The sequence below is a fragment of the Periophthalmus magnuspinnatus genome, chromosome 9 (genome assembly GCF_009829125.3).
Source record: "Periophthalmus magnuspinnatus isolate fPerMag1 chromosome 9, fPerMag1.2.pri, whole genome shotgun sequence".
NCBI classification, from domain to species: Eukaryota; Metazoa; Chordata; class Actinopteri; order Gobiiformes; family Gobiidae; genus Periophthalmus; species Periophthalmus magnuspinnatus.
The window spans coordinates 5,327,979-5,343,463 of record NC_047134.1 but is presented as its reverse complement, the minus strand read 5'-3'; the positions used below and the strand labels follow the sequence as shown (position 1 = coordinate 5,343,463).

At 40.0% G+C, this 15,485-nt stretch overlaps 1 protein-coding gene across 1 annotated transcript in view; it reads left to right on the top strand.

Moving 5' to 3' along the window:
- The window catches only part of aopep (aminopeptidase O (putative)), a 365,924-nt gene that overhangs the window by 328,804 nt on the left and 21,635 nt on the right, over nt 1-15,485 (top strand). The window contains exons 18-19 of the mRNA XM_055224341.1: nt 1,528-1,614; nt 2,522-2,666. Of these exons, the coding sequence (XP_055080316.1) occupies nt 1,528-1,614; nt 2,522-2,662 (228 nt within the window). The 3' untranslated portion in view covers nt 2,663-2,666. The remainder of the gene's footprint in view (nt 1-1,527; nt 1,615-2,521; nt 2,667-15,485) is intronic.

Genomic DNA, 15,485 nt, shown 5'->3' with positions numbered 1-15,485 from the left:
TTTTTGAGTGTCATCTGCTTGTTGTGGTAGGACACATTATTGCTGCGTATTAACTGGCAAAATGGCAGCATGTAGAGATTGAACAACACGGGTTCCAGGATTGACCCTTGGGGCATCCCACATGTCAGGCCCATTTTATCTAAGACACATTTTTCACATTCATTCTCATTTGTTTGGGTGAACATATTTGTTTTCGAGCCTCCATTTTTCTCCATGATGACCTTTTCTATTGTATGAATCCTCTTATTGTGAGAATATTCAATTCAATTCATTTTATTTTTGTAACGCCCAAAATCACAACAACAGTTGTCTCGAAGGGCATTCGTGTTTTGGTTGATGGGGGAAACCGGAGTACCCGGAGGAAACCCATCCAGACACGGGGAGAAACTCCACACAGAGAGGCCTGGGCGACCCGGGGATCGAACCAAACCTTCTTGCTGTGAGGCATGAGTGTTGCCACTCAGCCACTGTGCTGCCTACACACAAAAACAAACAGGAAAATCAAACAACAGGAAAAATCAGACAAAACAAGAAAAATTGGCCAGGCGAGGAGGAGGGAGGGGGGCGGAGGAGGGCCAGGTGAGGAGGAGGAAGACCAGGCGAGGAGAAGGAGAGCCAGGCGATGAGGAGAGGGAGGTGGGTGGAGGAGGACCAGGTGGGGAGGAGGAGAGGGTCCAGCTGTCATCGGGGCATCTGAAAGAGTTACACTCCACAGGGGGAGTGGGACAGGGGACAACATGTGAATAGCATTGCTGATGAGAAAATAGGACAAAGCAGAGGATAGTGCTCTGGTTGCCATACTTCCCCCAGCTAGTTATCTCCTACTGCAGCCTATCTTATCCCGGGTTTTAATGTCACTCCCTAACTCCCTCACTAAGTAACCTGGCCATAAGCTATACCGAAGAGGAAGGTTTTAAGCCTGGTCTTAAATACAGAGACTGTGGGGGCCTGTTTAACATCAGCAGGGAGTTGATTCCATAGCACAAGAGTTTGGTAACTGAATGCTCTCCCTCCCACTGTACTTTTGGACACTCTAGGAACCACTAATAGTCCTGCATTCTGAGAGCGGAGTGCTCTGTTTGGCTGGGCTGGTACGGGACAATAGCATCTTGCAGATAGGATGGGGCCATACCGTTTAGGGTTTTGTATGTCAGGAGGAGGACTTTGAATTTGATTCTAAGCTTGACAGGAAGCCAGTGCAGATATTTTAGTACAGGACTGATGTGGTCTCTTCTTTTAGTTCCTGTTAAGACTCTGGCCGCTGCATTTTGGACCAACTGGAGGCTCCTTATAGTACTTTTGGGGCAGGCGGCAAGCATAGAATTACAGTAATCAAGTCTGGAAGTAACAAATGCATGGATGAGTTTTTCAGCATCGTTTTTAGGTAAAATATTTCTAATTTTAGTTATATTTCGCATGTGAAAGTATGCGGTTTTACAAGCTAGGTTTAGAATCTAGAATCTAGAGCTAGGTTTAGAATACACGTATATGTGTTTGTAATGGTTCTCTGGCTGTGTTCTGGTCCAGGTCAGACATCGCTGGTGTGAGCTGGTTGTGAAACATGGCTTCTCTCGGGCATACAGAGACGTGGAGCACTTCCTTGTTCATGACCAGGTAAATGCTCATGATTTATGAAAGAGTCATTTAAGAAGCTGTAAAAATGTGAATTTGGATTGTCAAGAAATAAAAGGTGGAGCAAGTAAACAAAACATTACAGTACATTACAGTAACAACACCAAAGGTTTAAATTATTAATACTTAGAAGTAAAAAATAAATAGATGAATTAATATAAATAACAACAACAACAACAATAATAAAGAGTATGTGATAAGCATTTGATAAACAGCTGATGGGATAACCTCACTGTGTCCCCAGGTCTGAGGTAAACATGTTCAAATCCAGCTTTTCTTGTTAATTACAAAAAAAATTACATGATGAACAAGTTGTTTATGTTATAAATGAATGTTTTGGTTTGTAAAAGGCCCATATTACACTATTTTCTCTAATGTTATTTATTCATCACAAATGTACCAGGTGTGTTTTGTTTCATTCACTCACATTTAGGACACAACCTTGCATATTTAGGCTGTGTTCTTTTTTTAATCTGAGAACACTCTGGTAATACAGGTAATACAGGAAGTGCTCCACTCTATTTTTAAACTCCCTATTAGAGTCATGCGGATGATTTCAGCCTTGGAATTTACCATTTCTACTGAACTAAAGGTAAAAGAGGCTGTTAACTTGAAAACTACCTCTTCATGACATCACAAGGTGGAGCAGAGCATTTTGAGCTTTGGAGTTGTAGACAGACTAATAATAAAGGGTTACGCAAACATGTGTGAAAATGTTTTTGAGGAGGTAACATCATTATAATGTGACTTAAAGCTCACAAGAGTCAGTTTTGTGTAATATAGGACCTTTAAGACAATCCGTCCATGACCATACATTATACAGTCATTATTATAATATCTTTTTCTAAACTGTAGGAGGGTAAATGTAACTAATTGCTGCCACCTACAGGCCCTGGGGGTATACCTTTATGGAGAGCTGATGGTCCAAGAAGACGCCCGACAGCAAGCTCTGGCTCGCCGCTGCCTCACGCTGGTCAGAGAGGAAATGGACCCATCAGCACGCAGAGTGGTGGAGGAGATGGTGCTTTAGACAGGTGAGAATGTGCAGAGAATTCTAGTTTCAGAACTGCACTGAAGGCTGAGGAGGCTTATTTAACTCTATGGGTGATTCTTCAGTTTCTGGAAGAAATATTCAAACATTGGCTCCACAAATGTTTAACCTTATCGTTATGTGGCTCAAAGTGCTTTCAACTGACAACACTTATGTCTTTGAGGTTGAAAAATGGCTCCACTTTCTGAAGCTATTGTGAAAAAATTATTTCACGTCCACCATAGACTGTATATATAAATAGCTAACCTGCTAGCCTCCACGCTCTAAATAGGAAGTGAACATGGGTGCACTTCTGGCTCCATCGGCTCCAGTTCACTTTCTATTCAAAAAATGTGGGCCCTCTCTCTGTATCTGCTGCTGTCAGGCTCATCATTTTGGTTTTGAAATGTTCGTTTTAACCCGCTCTACATGATCTTGGTGTTGTTATAGGCATTTTGTTCCTAACTTTCTGGGAATTTTCTGATATTCCGGCAGTCCTCTTTGTAACTATAATTTTCCTCAATTTTCCTTCAAATGTCTCTTGGCCGAACGCTTGCATTTCAACATGATTTGTTGAAATGGTTCTGGGTTTAAAATTGATCAAAATAGTATTGACGTTGATGAGACAGCATATGTGTTATTAACCCGGATAATTGTCCCATTCACTTTAATCTTTTTAAGTCCAAAATAGTTAGATTTGACCAAAGTTGTAAGCTTCACTTGTATCACTCATGTCCTTTAATTTGTATTTATTCAGTGTTTTTTATGTTGCACTTTATCACCGAAAAGTCTCCTGATTTTGACAAACTCCTCTGTTTCTTTGTTAATATGGCACATAACAAGCTAAAGGTAGTAATATTAGAGTAAATGTAATCAAAAACAAGTAACAAATGTAATGGTGCAATTGGCAAATAGCAAAGACTGCAGTTATTTATGGAACTTATTAGTGAGTCTTGTATTAGCTTAGCAGTTCATATTTTAGACTTTTCCCCAATCTTAAACTTGTTGTGCTTGTTTGTGCTCTATAGTTATAATCTCTGATACTCATGGATCATTATGTAATATGTAATTTCCACATTTTATATTTAAATCTGACATTGCTGTAAACATCATCATAACATCCCTGGAGACATTCTTTACTATTCCCATGTGGCCTCATATCTATGGAAATCCCTCAGTGGTCCAGGTAGGTTCCATAGTGGTCCATGGGGGAATACTAGCCTATGTGGTCTTATACTTGTTCTGATACAGACCATTCTAAAGCTATTCAGGAAAGGTTAATTTCTGTCCTGTCAATGGGACTTTTTTTTGTATCAATACCTGCAAAAAATTTGTATTTAGCTTCAATACTGGCTTAAGTATCATCTGTTATCTGATTTGAGACCAGAAAGGTTCCACAGTGCAGCTTTAACCATTGGGAATAGTACATAGCATAACCCTGTAAACTTCATGTTGACTTTTCTGGCTTGTTATGTGGAGTGGGCCAGATGAAAGCAGCTTTGTCCTCGCCTCCCTTCAGTGGCTTCTACCTCTGCTTCACATTCTTTCTCAGCCTCGTGTGTGTGGAGAGGGGCCTTTTGCTCACCTCTGTCACTGTGTTTTTGTCAAAGCAGGAATTCCAGAATGCACTTCTCAAACAAACTAGGAAGAAAAGTAAGAGATGGGTCATCACACGGCTTTAAGAGAGGCCCCAAATGGACAACTCCTAAAGGGAGTGTTTTTTTTGGGTTTTTTTACTGGCTCTCAGATTCTTTCTTTGTGTAGAGAATGTAAAGTGCAAGTGCAGGGCCAGCGCTGTCTTCAGTGATGTCATTTAGTCACTTTAAGATCCTATATTATGTAAAATTGACTCTTGTGAGCTTTAAGCCATATTCTAATGCTGTTACCTCCTCAAAAGCACATGTTTGAGTAACCATTTATCATTAGTTAGTCTACATCCCCAAAGCTTAAAATGCTCTGTTCCACCTGTGTCATGAAGTGGTAGTTTTCAGGTTAACAGCTCCTTTAGTTCATCTAGTAGAGATGGGCAATTCTAGTGTTGAACTTATCCAAATGATTCAAGTGAAGGTGTATGGAGTTTAAAAATACAGTGGAGCACTTCCTGTATTACCACATAACATCACAAGGTGGAACTATGTTTTCACTTTGAGAGAGAAGCTCAGCGTAAATATGCAGGGTTTGTGTTAATGTGTGAATGAAATGACACAATAGTTGTATAAAGAAGTGGAGTCGAATTTTTGAAAATGAAATTTGAAGAGGGCGCTAGAGAGCCATTTTGTGAGAGAGTGCCTTGATTTGCATATCATTGCGTTCAGCTCACAAATGTGCATAAACACTGTATTAGCGTTTTCCCAACAAAAAATGTGTGAAAGAGAAATATTTTATTGAAATTTTCCAAAAATTGTGATTTTGTTGAAAATTCACCCTGACCACACCCAAAGTCATAATCAAAATGTAATTGATAATCTTTAATCACACATGAGTTTAGTGGGATTTGGCCAAATTTGAAGTGTTTGTGATGAAAACTGTGTGAAGAAATGTCTTGAATGTGAGGGTGTGCACTTTTGTCATTCCCAGGTTTGATCCAATATGGCCGACTTCCTGTACATTTTAGGGTGGAGCCATAATATCATTTTTGTCATGTCCTGATATGTTCTATTTTTTGATATGAGTTTCAGATTTTTACGTTGACTTTTTTCCAAGTCGGGCTCCCATTGGCCCCATGAAAATCAAAGTTTGAGGTGGCGCTACCGAGTCGTCTTTCGTTATTTTTTCTCGGGGTCTTTTGTGACAATTACAGGTCATCGAGTTCTAATTTTTGACACCACTCACTGCCATGTCGGGGTGTGTTTACTACTTGATTTTTGCCATTTTCCATGCTCCAGACGCGGTTTTAATGAGTCCCTCGCCGGGACGTAGTCCCAGGCTTGGGCCTAATAATAATACGTTATACTTTACAGGCTCAACAAAGCCTCTTAAAGCATCCACTGTAGACGTTATTCATTCATTCATACTTAGCCACTGTTATAGCCACAGCTGCTCTTGAGCAGACTAACAGAAGCGAGGCTGCCAATTTGCATCATATGTCCCTCTGACCACCACCAGTCATTCACTCACCGCTTTCATACTAGACAATGTGGGAGAACTGTTTTGCCTAAGGACACAACCACAGAACTTGGTCCGAGCAGGAGCCACCGTTGTAGCCACAGCTGTCCTGGGGCAGACTGAGGTGAAGCGAAGCTGCCATTCTGCACCATCGACCCCTCCTTGCACCTGTTTTTGGCTATTGCTGGGTTCACTTCCTAATTCGTCCAATTAGACCTGTTTCAATGGAATGGGAGTCGAAAACACTAATTATTAATATGTTTGTTTTGTTTGGTTGGATAAATATAGTGGAATCATAAAACTAAAATGTATTTACAAGTCCAACAATTATGGATTTTGACTTAAAAAATGTTTATGAAAATCCCATATAACTGATTTTTCAGAACTTGCTCTCGTTCCCATTTGGGGGTCAGAATATTTTGGAATTTTAATCAATTTCGAGCCCTATAAATAGTGTACGTAAAACTCCTATCAAAAGAATATTGCAGTTTGACTCGTACCCCAGTCTCCTGTTTACTGTGATATAAAAAATAAAATGTGCGCCCTCTAATCCCTTATTGTTTACATAGATGGTCCTGCTCTGGTTTGTCCTTGTGCTCGTCACTGTGCGGACGTGATTGTCAGCTGTATCATCAGCCCGTCATGTGCCTTTCTCTCTTCACTGGATAGAAATAGTGGGAGAGGGGAGGGAGGGGTGACCTTAGCCCAAATGCCACTTGCATCAGTGTCTCCTCCAAATCCTGTTTTAGACCACGGCCAAGGCTTTTATCTAATCTAAATACCACATATGGAGTACAGGCAGATGGCTCCAAATGATTACGGGAAGTATAGAGCTCTTATGTGGCTGATAAATCGGCACTAGACTGGACATGGCTGAAGCGGAGTGAGATGGTAATTACATCTCTAATGCAGCAACACACTACACATACACGAGCAGTCAAAATTTGGACATTTATGTTTCTTCTAGTGTTGTCACGATACTAAAACTTTAAACCTTGATGCTGAGGAATAGACTAGATTTTTGATACCGATTCTGATACCACAATGATAATAAAAAAAACCCTCTTTCTTTAGACAATAGATATCATAACATTAATAATAGTACTTTTTTTTTAATTCCCATGTGGCCTTTTGTCCTTGTAATCTCTCAGTGGTGCATGGGCTTATACCAGTCTATGTGGTCTTTTACTTTTTCTGATATAGCTCAGGATCATTCGTAAGATATTACGAATATATCTGTGTTGCAATGAAAGGTTAATTTCTGACTTTTTTTTTGTACCGATACCTGCGAAAGATGACGATCTAGCTCCAATACTAGTTTTAGTATCGATGACTATTTCATTTGGGACATATATGACCAGAAAAGTTCCATAGTGCACCTTTATCTGATTTTCAATATTTTTTCACTGAAGTCATCAAAACTATGAATGAACACATGAACACATATGGAGTAGTGGTAGTATGTAGTAAACAAAAATAAAAGGGTGGATACTTTGAGCATTTGAATTAACATACAAAAAACATACAGCTAAGTTATTTAACTTTTTTTCTTTGCTACATAATCCCTTACTTCTTACTTCATATATATGATGTATGTATGTCCGTATGTATCTAAAACATTTAGGAAAATAATTGCCATTAATTAAGTAGGTTTATTTGTATAAAATGTTAAGTGATGGGACCAAGCAGAGGTGGGACCAAGTTGTTGTTTTGTAAGTGTCAAGTGTTTGGCCTCAAGTCCAAGTCAAGTCCCAAATCATAGACAGGCAAGTCCAATTTGAGTCCCGAGTCAAGTTGTCCCGAGTCAGTGGCCCACAAGTCCAGCTCAATTCCAAGTCATCTGTTTTGAGCTTCAAAGTCCTTAAACCAAAGTTCTGAATACAGCTTGCATATTTGCAAATATATGTTGTTTTTTAAAACAAAATTTTAGGGGAAGTATTAAGTCTTCTCAAGTCACAGGGCTCAAGTCCAAGTCGAGTCCCAAGTCTGAGTCATCAAGTCAAGTCTCAAGTCTCAAAATACTAACTCAAGTCTGACCTTGAGTCCAAGTTCCCCATTACAAGTTCTCCATCTCTGTTAACACATCCCCATGCAAAGTAATATAACCTGATTGACAATGGCGTCGCCCACGGCAGCTTCAGGAATAAAGTGAATAGTCTATAAACTCATATGAGGCCGGGATATCTTGGTAAATTCAACATAGCTGTTTTTCAGGGGTTGTACGCTTGGACATCACTTCAAATGAGAGAAAATAATGACAAATATGATGTCCTGAAGTACACATCTGAAATTAGTCTATTGAAAACCAGATAAAAAACAAAACAAAAAACATTGGTAAACAGAGTCACTAATGGGCTTTTAAAATCCCATTGGCTCAAAAACAATTTAATCAATTACAAAAATAATTCTACTAAGCGTTTAGCTTATTCTTTGTCAAGAGCCATGTACGAATGTGTTCATCTTAAAAACAAAGATGGTCTCAGGTCTCAGGTCAGGGTTAGCTGCTTCGGTTCTGTCTCTTTAGTGTTTTATTCTAAAACGAGACGAGAACCTGTATTTGTCTCACAATGAGTAAATTTCAGTGTTGCAATGTACAATTCAAGAACAGCAAGAGAATAGAAACAGCCACCCAAAAATCAAGAAGAAATTTGAAAGTTGACTTAAATCTAACACATTGCAAGTGTAATAAAATAACTAGTAAGTGGAGTAACTGTTTGGAGCCTAGACTGTATATAAAAAATGGTCATAGCTAACCATAATTAACCTACATGATACTGGGTTTTTATTTCATTATTGTGTCTGTAAATGAAGATATTAATTTTAATAATAGACAAATCAGATGCCTTCTTTCCCTAAGGTCGCTACCGCTAGCATTAGCAGCACTCTTCAATTTGACTAAAATGATTCAAGTGTTGCTCAAAATCTGCAAGTCAGTTTTATTTTTTAGTTTTTGCAGTGTTTCTGTGTGTATAATCATCAAAAACTGCAATATCAAGTTGACTATTCTGCATTTAGCTTATTCTTTGTCAAGTTTTCAAGTATAATCTTCAATAAAACCTCATGTTTGCAAGATAAATTTGTGGCTTCTGCTGGCCTAATCCAGACTACAAACTTGGAATAACCCTTTCCTATCCTCCCCTTGCCTCCCCTATCTTCCCCTTGCCTCCCCCTGCTCCAGCTTCATTAAGCCTCTTTAGGCTTAACATAGGCTTTCAGAGATGACCACCACACTTAAACTGTTGTGTCCCCTTTTGGCCAGAACCGCAGACCAGTGTAAACTGCACTGGATCAGAGCAGCCAACATGGTTTTGCTCACAACTCTCCAATTAAAATGATGGATGACGCGGCCCGGACAGCCGTTGCCCATTGGCCTGCTGGGAGAGGGATTTATGTGTGGTGGTCTGCTGGCGTTCCCTCATGGCGCCTCCTTAAACGGTACTCTACTCCCTTTTCTCGCCCCCTACACCCTCTTAAATGCACCCTGGATAGAGGGGTGGAGGGTTTGAACAGAAAACAAGTCAGTTTTTCAACTCAAGATCATAACTCCATAAAATCAGTTGTGTTTTGTGTAATTTAGTGTCAACTATAAGAAACGAACTCTGGATTTTGTATTTATTTAAATAAATGTAAATGTGCCGAAGTTAGCTGCACAGCTGCATTTACACGTGTATTTTTTACTGGTGTTTATTAATGTGCATTGTCCATTTTAAATAAATAAATAAATAAATTAAAAAAAATTACATTTCTACAGAGAAAGAAATACAGTACAATAGAAACAAAACCAAACAAAAGAAATAGCTGCATAGGTCTGTTTAAAACATTCAAAACAGGTGTGGCACTCCACTGAAGGTCAGTAGCGTTCAAGAAGGTCAGTAGCATTGAAGAATGGGTCAGAGGACAACTACAACACATAACGTATACCTTAAAGGGCCCATATTACGCTCTTTTCTTACCTTTGAACTCCAAACATGCTGGTCACAGGGCGCTCCCCTCTCAACTACTCCTGTGTTCAAATTGAAAGTGCACAAGCCTTTAAAGGAGAAGGGAGGTCTATTCTTCCCTACATGCCTCTTGAATCCCCCCTGATCCTCCTAATGAGGGGCATATCGCCATGGCAGTCAAGCGTGGAAAATGGGAGCAAAGGAATGGGATAACCAGGAAAGTCAAGTGTGAGAAAGGGAGGAAGGAGGAGGGAAAGAGAGAGGGAGTGGGAGCAAAGGAGCAGGATAACCACAGAAGTCAATTGTGAGAGAGAGAGGGAGGAGGAAGAGGGAAAGCGAGAGAGAGGGAGGAGGAAGAGAGAAAGCGAGAGACAGGGAGGAGGAGGAGAGAGAGAGAGGGTGTGGAGGAGCGGGATAACCAGGGAAGTCAAGTGTGTGTGTGAGAGAGAGAGAGAGAGAGAGAGGGAGGAGGAGGAGGAGAGAAAAAAGAGAGAGGGAGGAGGAGCGGGATAACTAGGAAAGTCAAGTGTGAGAGAGGGAGAGAGGAGAGAAAGAGACAGCAGGGGAGCGGGATAACCAGGGAAGTCAAGTGTGTGTGAGAGAGAGAGAGAGAGAGAGAGAGGGGGAGGAGGAGGAAGAGGAGGAGAAGAGGAAAAAGAGAGAGGGAGGAGGAGCAGGATAACTAGGGAAATCAAGTGCGAGAGAGAGAGAAAGGAGGAGGAGAGAAAGAAAGAGAGAGAGGTGAAGGAGCGGGAACCGGGGAAGCCAAGTGTGACAGAGATAGGAGAAGAGAGGGGAGCGCAGGAGAGGGATAACCAGGGAAGTGAAGTGTGAGAGAGGGTGAGAGAGGAAGGGAGGGAGGAGGGAAATAGAGAAAGAGAGTGAAGGAACAAGATTACCAGGGAAGCCAAGTGTGGAGGGGAAAGAAGGAGAGAGGGAAAGAGAGAGGGAGAGCGAGCAGGAGAGTTACAGGTGGACTGCTGGACAGGAGAACAAAGAGCAGTCTGGAGAGATGTGAACGGGTGGTGGTCAGTCACGTAAGGCTAAATAAAACTTTGGTCAACAGATACTTAAACAAATCCTGTAGAACACGTATGCCCAAACTGTGGCCCGGGGGCCAATTTTTCTTGGCACTCAAGCTTGAATTGGCCCATATTACCTTAGATAGTACTTTTTACTGTACATTTCTGAAAATCTACTTTAACAAACACATATCAAATATTTAATGTACCCCATTGAGGATATAAGCATGAATAAAGGTCTAGTGATTCAGTCTAACTTGTAATAATAATGCAGATTTGAAGTATTCACTGTATTGAAGACCAGTCTATGACCCTCAATCGGCCCTCGGCTTTGTCTGTGTTTTTATATGTGGCCCTTAATGAGAAAAGTTTGGACACCCCTGCCGTAGAAATACCTTTTAGTTAATTACATTAGTGAACCAATGAAGAAGGAGGTCATTTTCACTCAAATGTGGCTAGAGCCATCTGCAGAGCCGTCTGCAGAGCCCTGTCTGAAATGTTTTACTTTCTGACAGTATAGGTCAGATATATTCACAGTTTGTGGACCAGGTGGTGAAAGAGGATATCAACACCTCCTTTGAATTCTCTTTAAATTATTATGGGTAAAATGGTACATTTTGTTTTGTTTATAAAGCTGCTTCTGTTCAATAGTTCTTTGTTGTTGTTCGGTTCAAATAGTTGTATCAGGAACTTGATTTTCAGCCTTTACGCCCTTTGACGTCTTGATTCTGTTTTGGAAATGTGGAAAGGTGTCTAGATTGATATACACCTTTCCACAAGCCACTGAGGGACTAAACAATCTTATGCAATGGAACTGGCTACCCTCTTGTTAGTGGGACAATGCTTAACCTACTACATCACTATCAGCATTATCTTATTTCGTACATTCTCCTGCATTTATTCCAGTTGAACCTCTGTGTATGTTTAAACGACGGGCTTAGGAGGAGCGTTTGTTTTCAATGTCTGGGCCATGTGGGTTCCTGGCGTGCTGATTTGTGACTTATGATAAAAATCACATTGCCAGGGATTACCACACAGCCCTGACCCAGCCTGCTGCAATGGCAATGCAGCCCCTCCCCTGCGGTGTCCACCAATTCCATACATAAGTGAGCGTTTTGAGGGCAGGGTGGGCGTGGCAGTGCAGGTGTGACGGGGAAAGCGGACAACAGGCGGGATAGTGGTCTTCCTGGCAGGTTACGTGCCTTGTCTTCGCTGTGCATGTGTATGGTGTTGTACATGTGTATAGTGACAATAAATGCATTCCATTCTATTCTATTGTCTCTGCACAGGCTCAGAGCTTAGCTGATTGGTGAACAGTGACTGAATCCCTCTTTGTTCACAGTGGCTAAGTTCTGCACCTGAGGAGAGCGCAAGCCAGACAAATGAAAGAGGAGTGAGAGAAGAGAAAGATAGAGGGATGGAGTAATATAATTTAGAAACAGACCAAAGAGTAGAGATGACTTTATACTGTAGGATTGAAACATGGAGGAGTTTTTAAGAAGATTAAAGTGGAGGTATTCTGTAAAATCTTGTGTTTTTTTTTTCCCCCAAAAAAACCCCATCAAAACGTCAAAAACATGCCTAAGAGGTTTTACTGTATATGTCATCCATGTATGTTATTCATGCATGTTTGAATAATGTAGCACTCTCTCCTGGGCCCTGTTCAAACGCTCCTTGCGGTTAACTTTGAGATTCTGTGCAAATGTGCCATGAGCAGTGTGTGCTGTGAGCACTGACCTTTAAGCAGAGGTGACCATAAAGAAGCACACTAACTGTTTGGAAAATTAAGCTCAGCTTTAATCACATGTGACTGTCACATGAACAATAATGATTTTTGTAGTTCACGTAGAATAGCGCAGTGCTTGTGTTTATGATAGAAGCATGCTGATGTTGCTAAGTGGCGCTGGCAATTATTTGCTTGTTCATGCATTGCAATTTATTGTAGTTGAAACAAACAAAGAGACTGAATGGAGCTGGTTCAGAGCTTTTAAAGGAGGTATAGCATGTCCATATCGGTGAAGGTGGCAAAAGTAAGACAATACTCACTGTTATGATAATAGTGGCTCCTTAGCAGCCTGCACTCCAGGCTAACTAGCAAAGTGCAACTAGTACTAGCAAAGTGCTTATATTAACGCCAGGTGCTTTTCTGTTTTTAATGTTTTTCTATAGTATATTGTAATTTTCACTGTATAATATTTTTACTCTTGTTTTTAGAGAGACAGGTCTGCCATCTGTCAGGGACAACAGATGAAAAATAGCCTTTTGGCTAATTCTGGTGCATTTGCAACAATGCTATTAATGTACACTGTCCCTGCCAAATAAACCAATAAATAAATAATCTAAATAAATTATATTGAAATCATACATAACTGCAGTAATTTCAGTAGAATTTTAAAACAGCCTCTCAAATAAGTATTCTAAGATTTTTTTTTTTTTTTAAAGTAGGTTATGCTATTAAAAAAACCCTATGAAATGAATTTGATTTATATTTACCACTATAATAAAATACCTGTTAAAAAAAAAAAAGAAAAGAAAAGAAAATTCTGTCTGGTATTGGCAAATACTCGAAATGAAGTATCTGTACTCACTTTGCAACAAATTCAGTAGTCGTTCTTTTGTCCATCAGGAGTAACAAAGAGAAGTTCCTGCCATATTTAACTGTTAATCTGTGTTGTGGAATTATCTGACAGACAGAGTTTCTGCTAGCAGTGGGCCCAGAGCAATGGAGTCAGAACACTTAAATACTGTCTGAAGTCCGAGAACTTCCCCAAGTACAATTTGCATTTAGCTTGAGCTTTAAGCTTTAGCAGTTCCTTTCTTTGAACAAATGTTTTTGTTGCTGCTCCCATTAGTGACAAATGAATTGCTGATTTGGTCAATCAGCAATTCATTTGAATCTCAGGACATCCCCTGTCTTTCGACCCTCCTTCTTGGCAAGGAAAAACTCCACAAAAAAACCCTTCTTTTGAGGGAAAAAAAGAGAAAACTTGAGGAGAACCACATTGAAGGAGAGATCCACTCCCATGGATGGACAGCCTGATGTTGAATCCCTGTTTGTTCCTTTCACCTCAGAGCAATTTGTTCGGCTGCTTTTGTTGTTTGTAGCTCTGTGGGTCTGCTCTGGTGATATTCCATCCACTTCAGGAACCTTATGGCTGTAGTTTATTCAGGTTGCTCGGTCAGCCATTTTCACTATCTTCTCTATCTTCTCTATGTCAGTGCCTTTTTTAGTGTTCTCCATCTCACTGGTTTGGTTTCTGGTTAAACTTCTCATCAGTGGTCCTGGTACCCCTCTCTTCTATTTGTAACTTTCAAAGAAAACAGAAGCTAAGTTCTTTAAAAAAAAAACAAAAAAAAAACAAAAAAAACAACAACTTTCAATTTAACACTGAGCTGCATTTAGGAATACTTTTCTTTTCACAACATTCTCACATAATTCAATTGCCTTCCCATTAGAAATGTTCTCTTTTACAACATGCTTTAAATAAAATGGATCATGTATTGCTGTTGAGAATTAACAAGCAGCCCTTTGTTAATTGGTATCCCCCTATCATTTTCTTAAACAGATCCTATTATTAAGCATAAAGTAAATCAAATACATTTTAACAGGAAAAGTCATCATTAATCATTGACATCATCAATGGAAATAACAGCTTAAAGATACTCCCTCAGGTTTCAAAGCTCTATTCCATTTTCTCTGCCATGCTTTACCTGTGATTCCTATTAACAGGACTCGCGTGCAAGTGAACTTCTAGCAACTTGAGGATCCTAATACATAGTCCCAAACTATTACATTTCTTTAGATGTTTCATCACGCCTATGCTAGGGCAGGTTTGTGGAATTGTTATGTTCTTGTGAACAGCACAAATCTTGTGCAGACTGTTTCCAGTAGTGGGCTGCCAGGGCCCTTATGTATGAAAATGGTTAATTTGGTTAAATTACAATTCACAATAACATACTTCATTCACGTGAGTTCCAAATTTGTTAGTGGTTAGTTGTTAGCTGTGTGATTCATTCATAGGTACACATCTGTTGAAGGAAAAAACCTTGTCCAGCCGCCACCCATCCTGTAATAAAGGAGTTATTAAAGAAAAGAAAAAAAAATGCTTGCGCGAGTCATTAAGGGTGGTTGACTTTCATGTACTTTGCGTCTGCCCTTTACTATTATAATCTCAAAATATTTTACATTTTTCCATATTTTCTTAGTATTCCCCCCTTGTGTCAGATTTGAAAAGGTAGAACTTGCACAACAAGACACGCTCAAGTTGTCCAGTTGGCCTAGTCAAGTTGGAATTTATCATATCCGATCTCAAAACTCAATCCCTGCATTTGCTTTATGTCCATCTCCAGAAAACAGTGCATAATAATGCCTCAGTCTTATATGGCGTTTTCCCAGATGCTTAAAGTCGCTTTACAATTTCGTGCCTTAATCATTCACTCCACACTCAGTGGTGGTAAGCTACAGCTGCCCTGGAACAGACCGATCGAAGCAAGGCTACCAATCTGCTCCATCAGCTCCTTTGACCATCACCAATATTCACAGACACACCACTTTCATATTAGGCAATGTGGGTGAAGTGTCTTACCTAAGCAAACAAGTTTTTTTCAACTGACACCCCACTGTGGCACCTGAAATTCCCAGCGGTCTTTGACAAAGAGGTTTGGCCCTAACCAATAGCCCAATGTAAAGAGTTGCATGTAACAGCCATCTGCATCTTCTAAAATCTGCTGCATCTTGTATCAAATTAGTTTCCC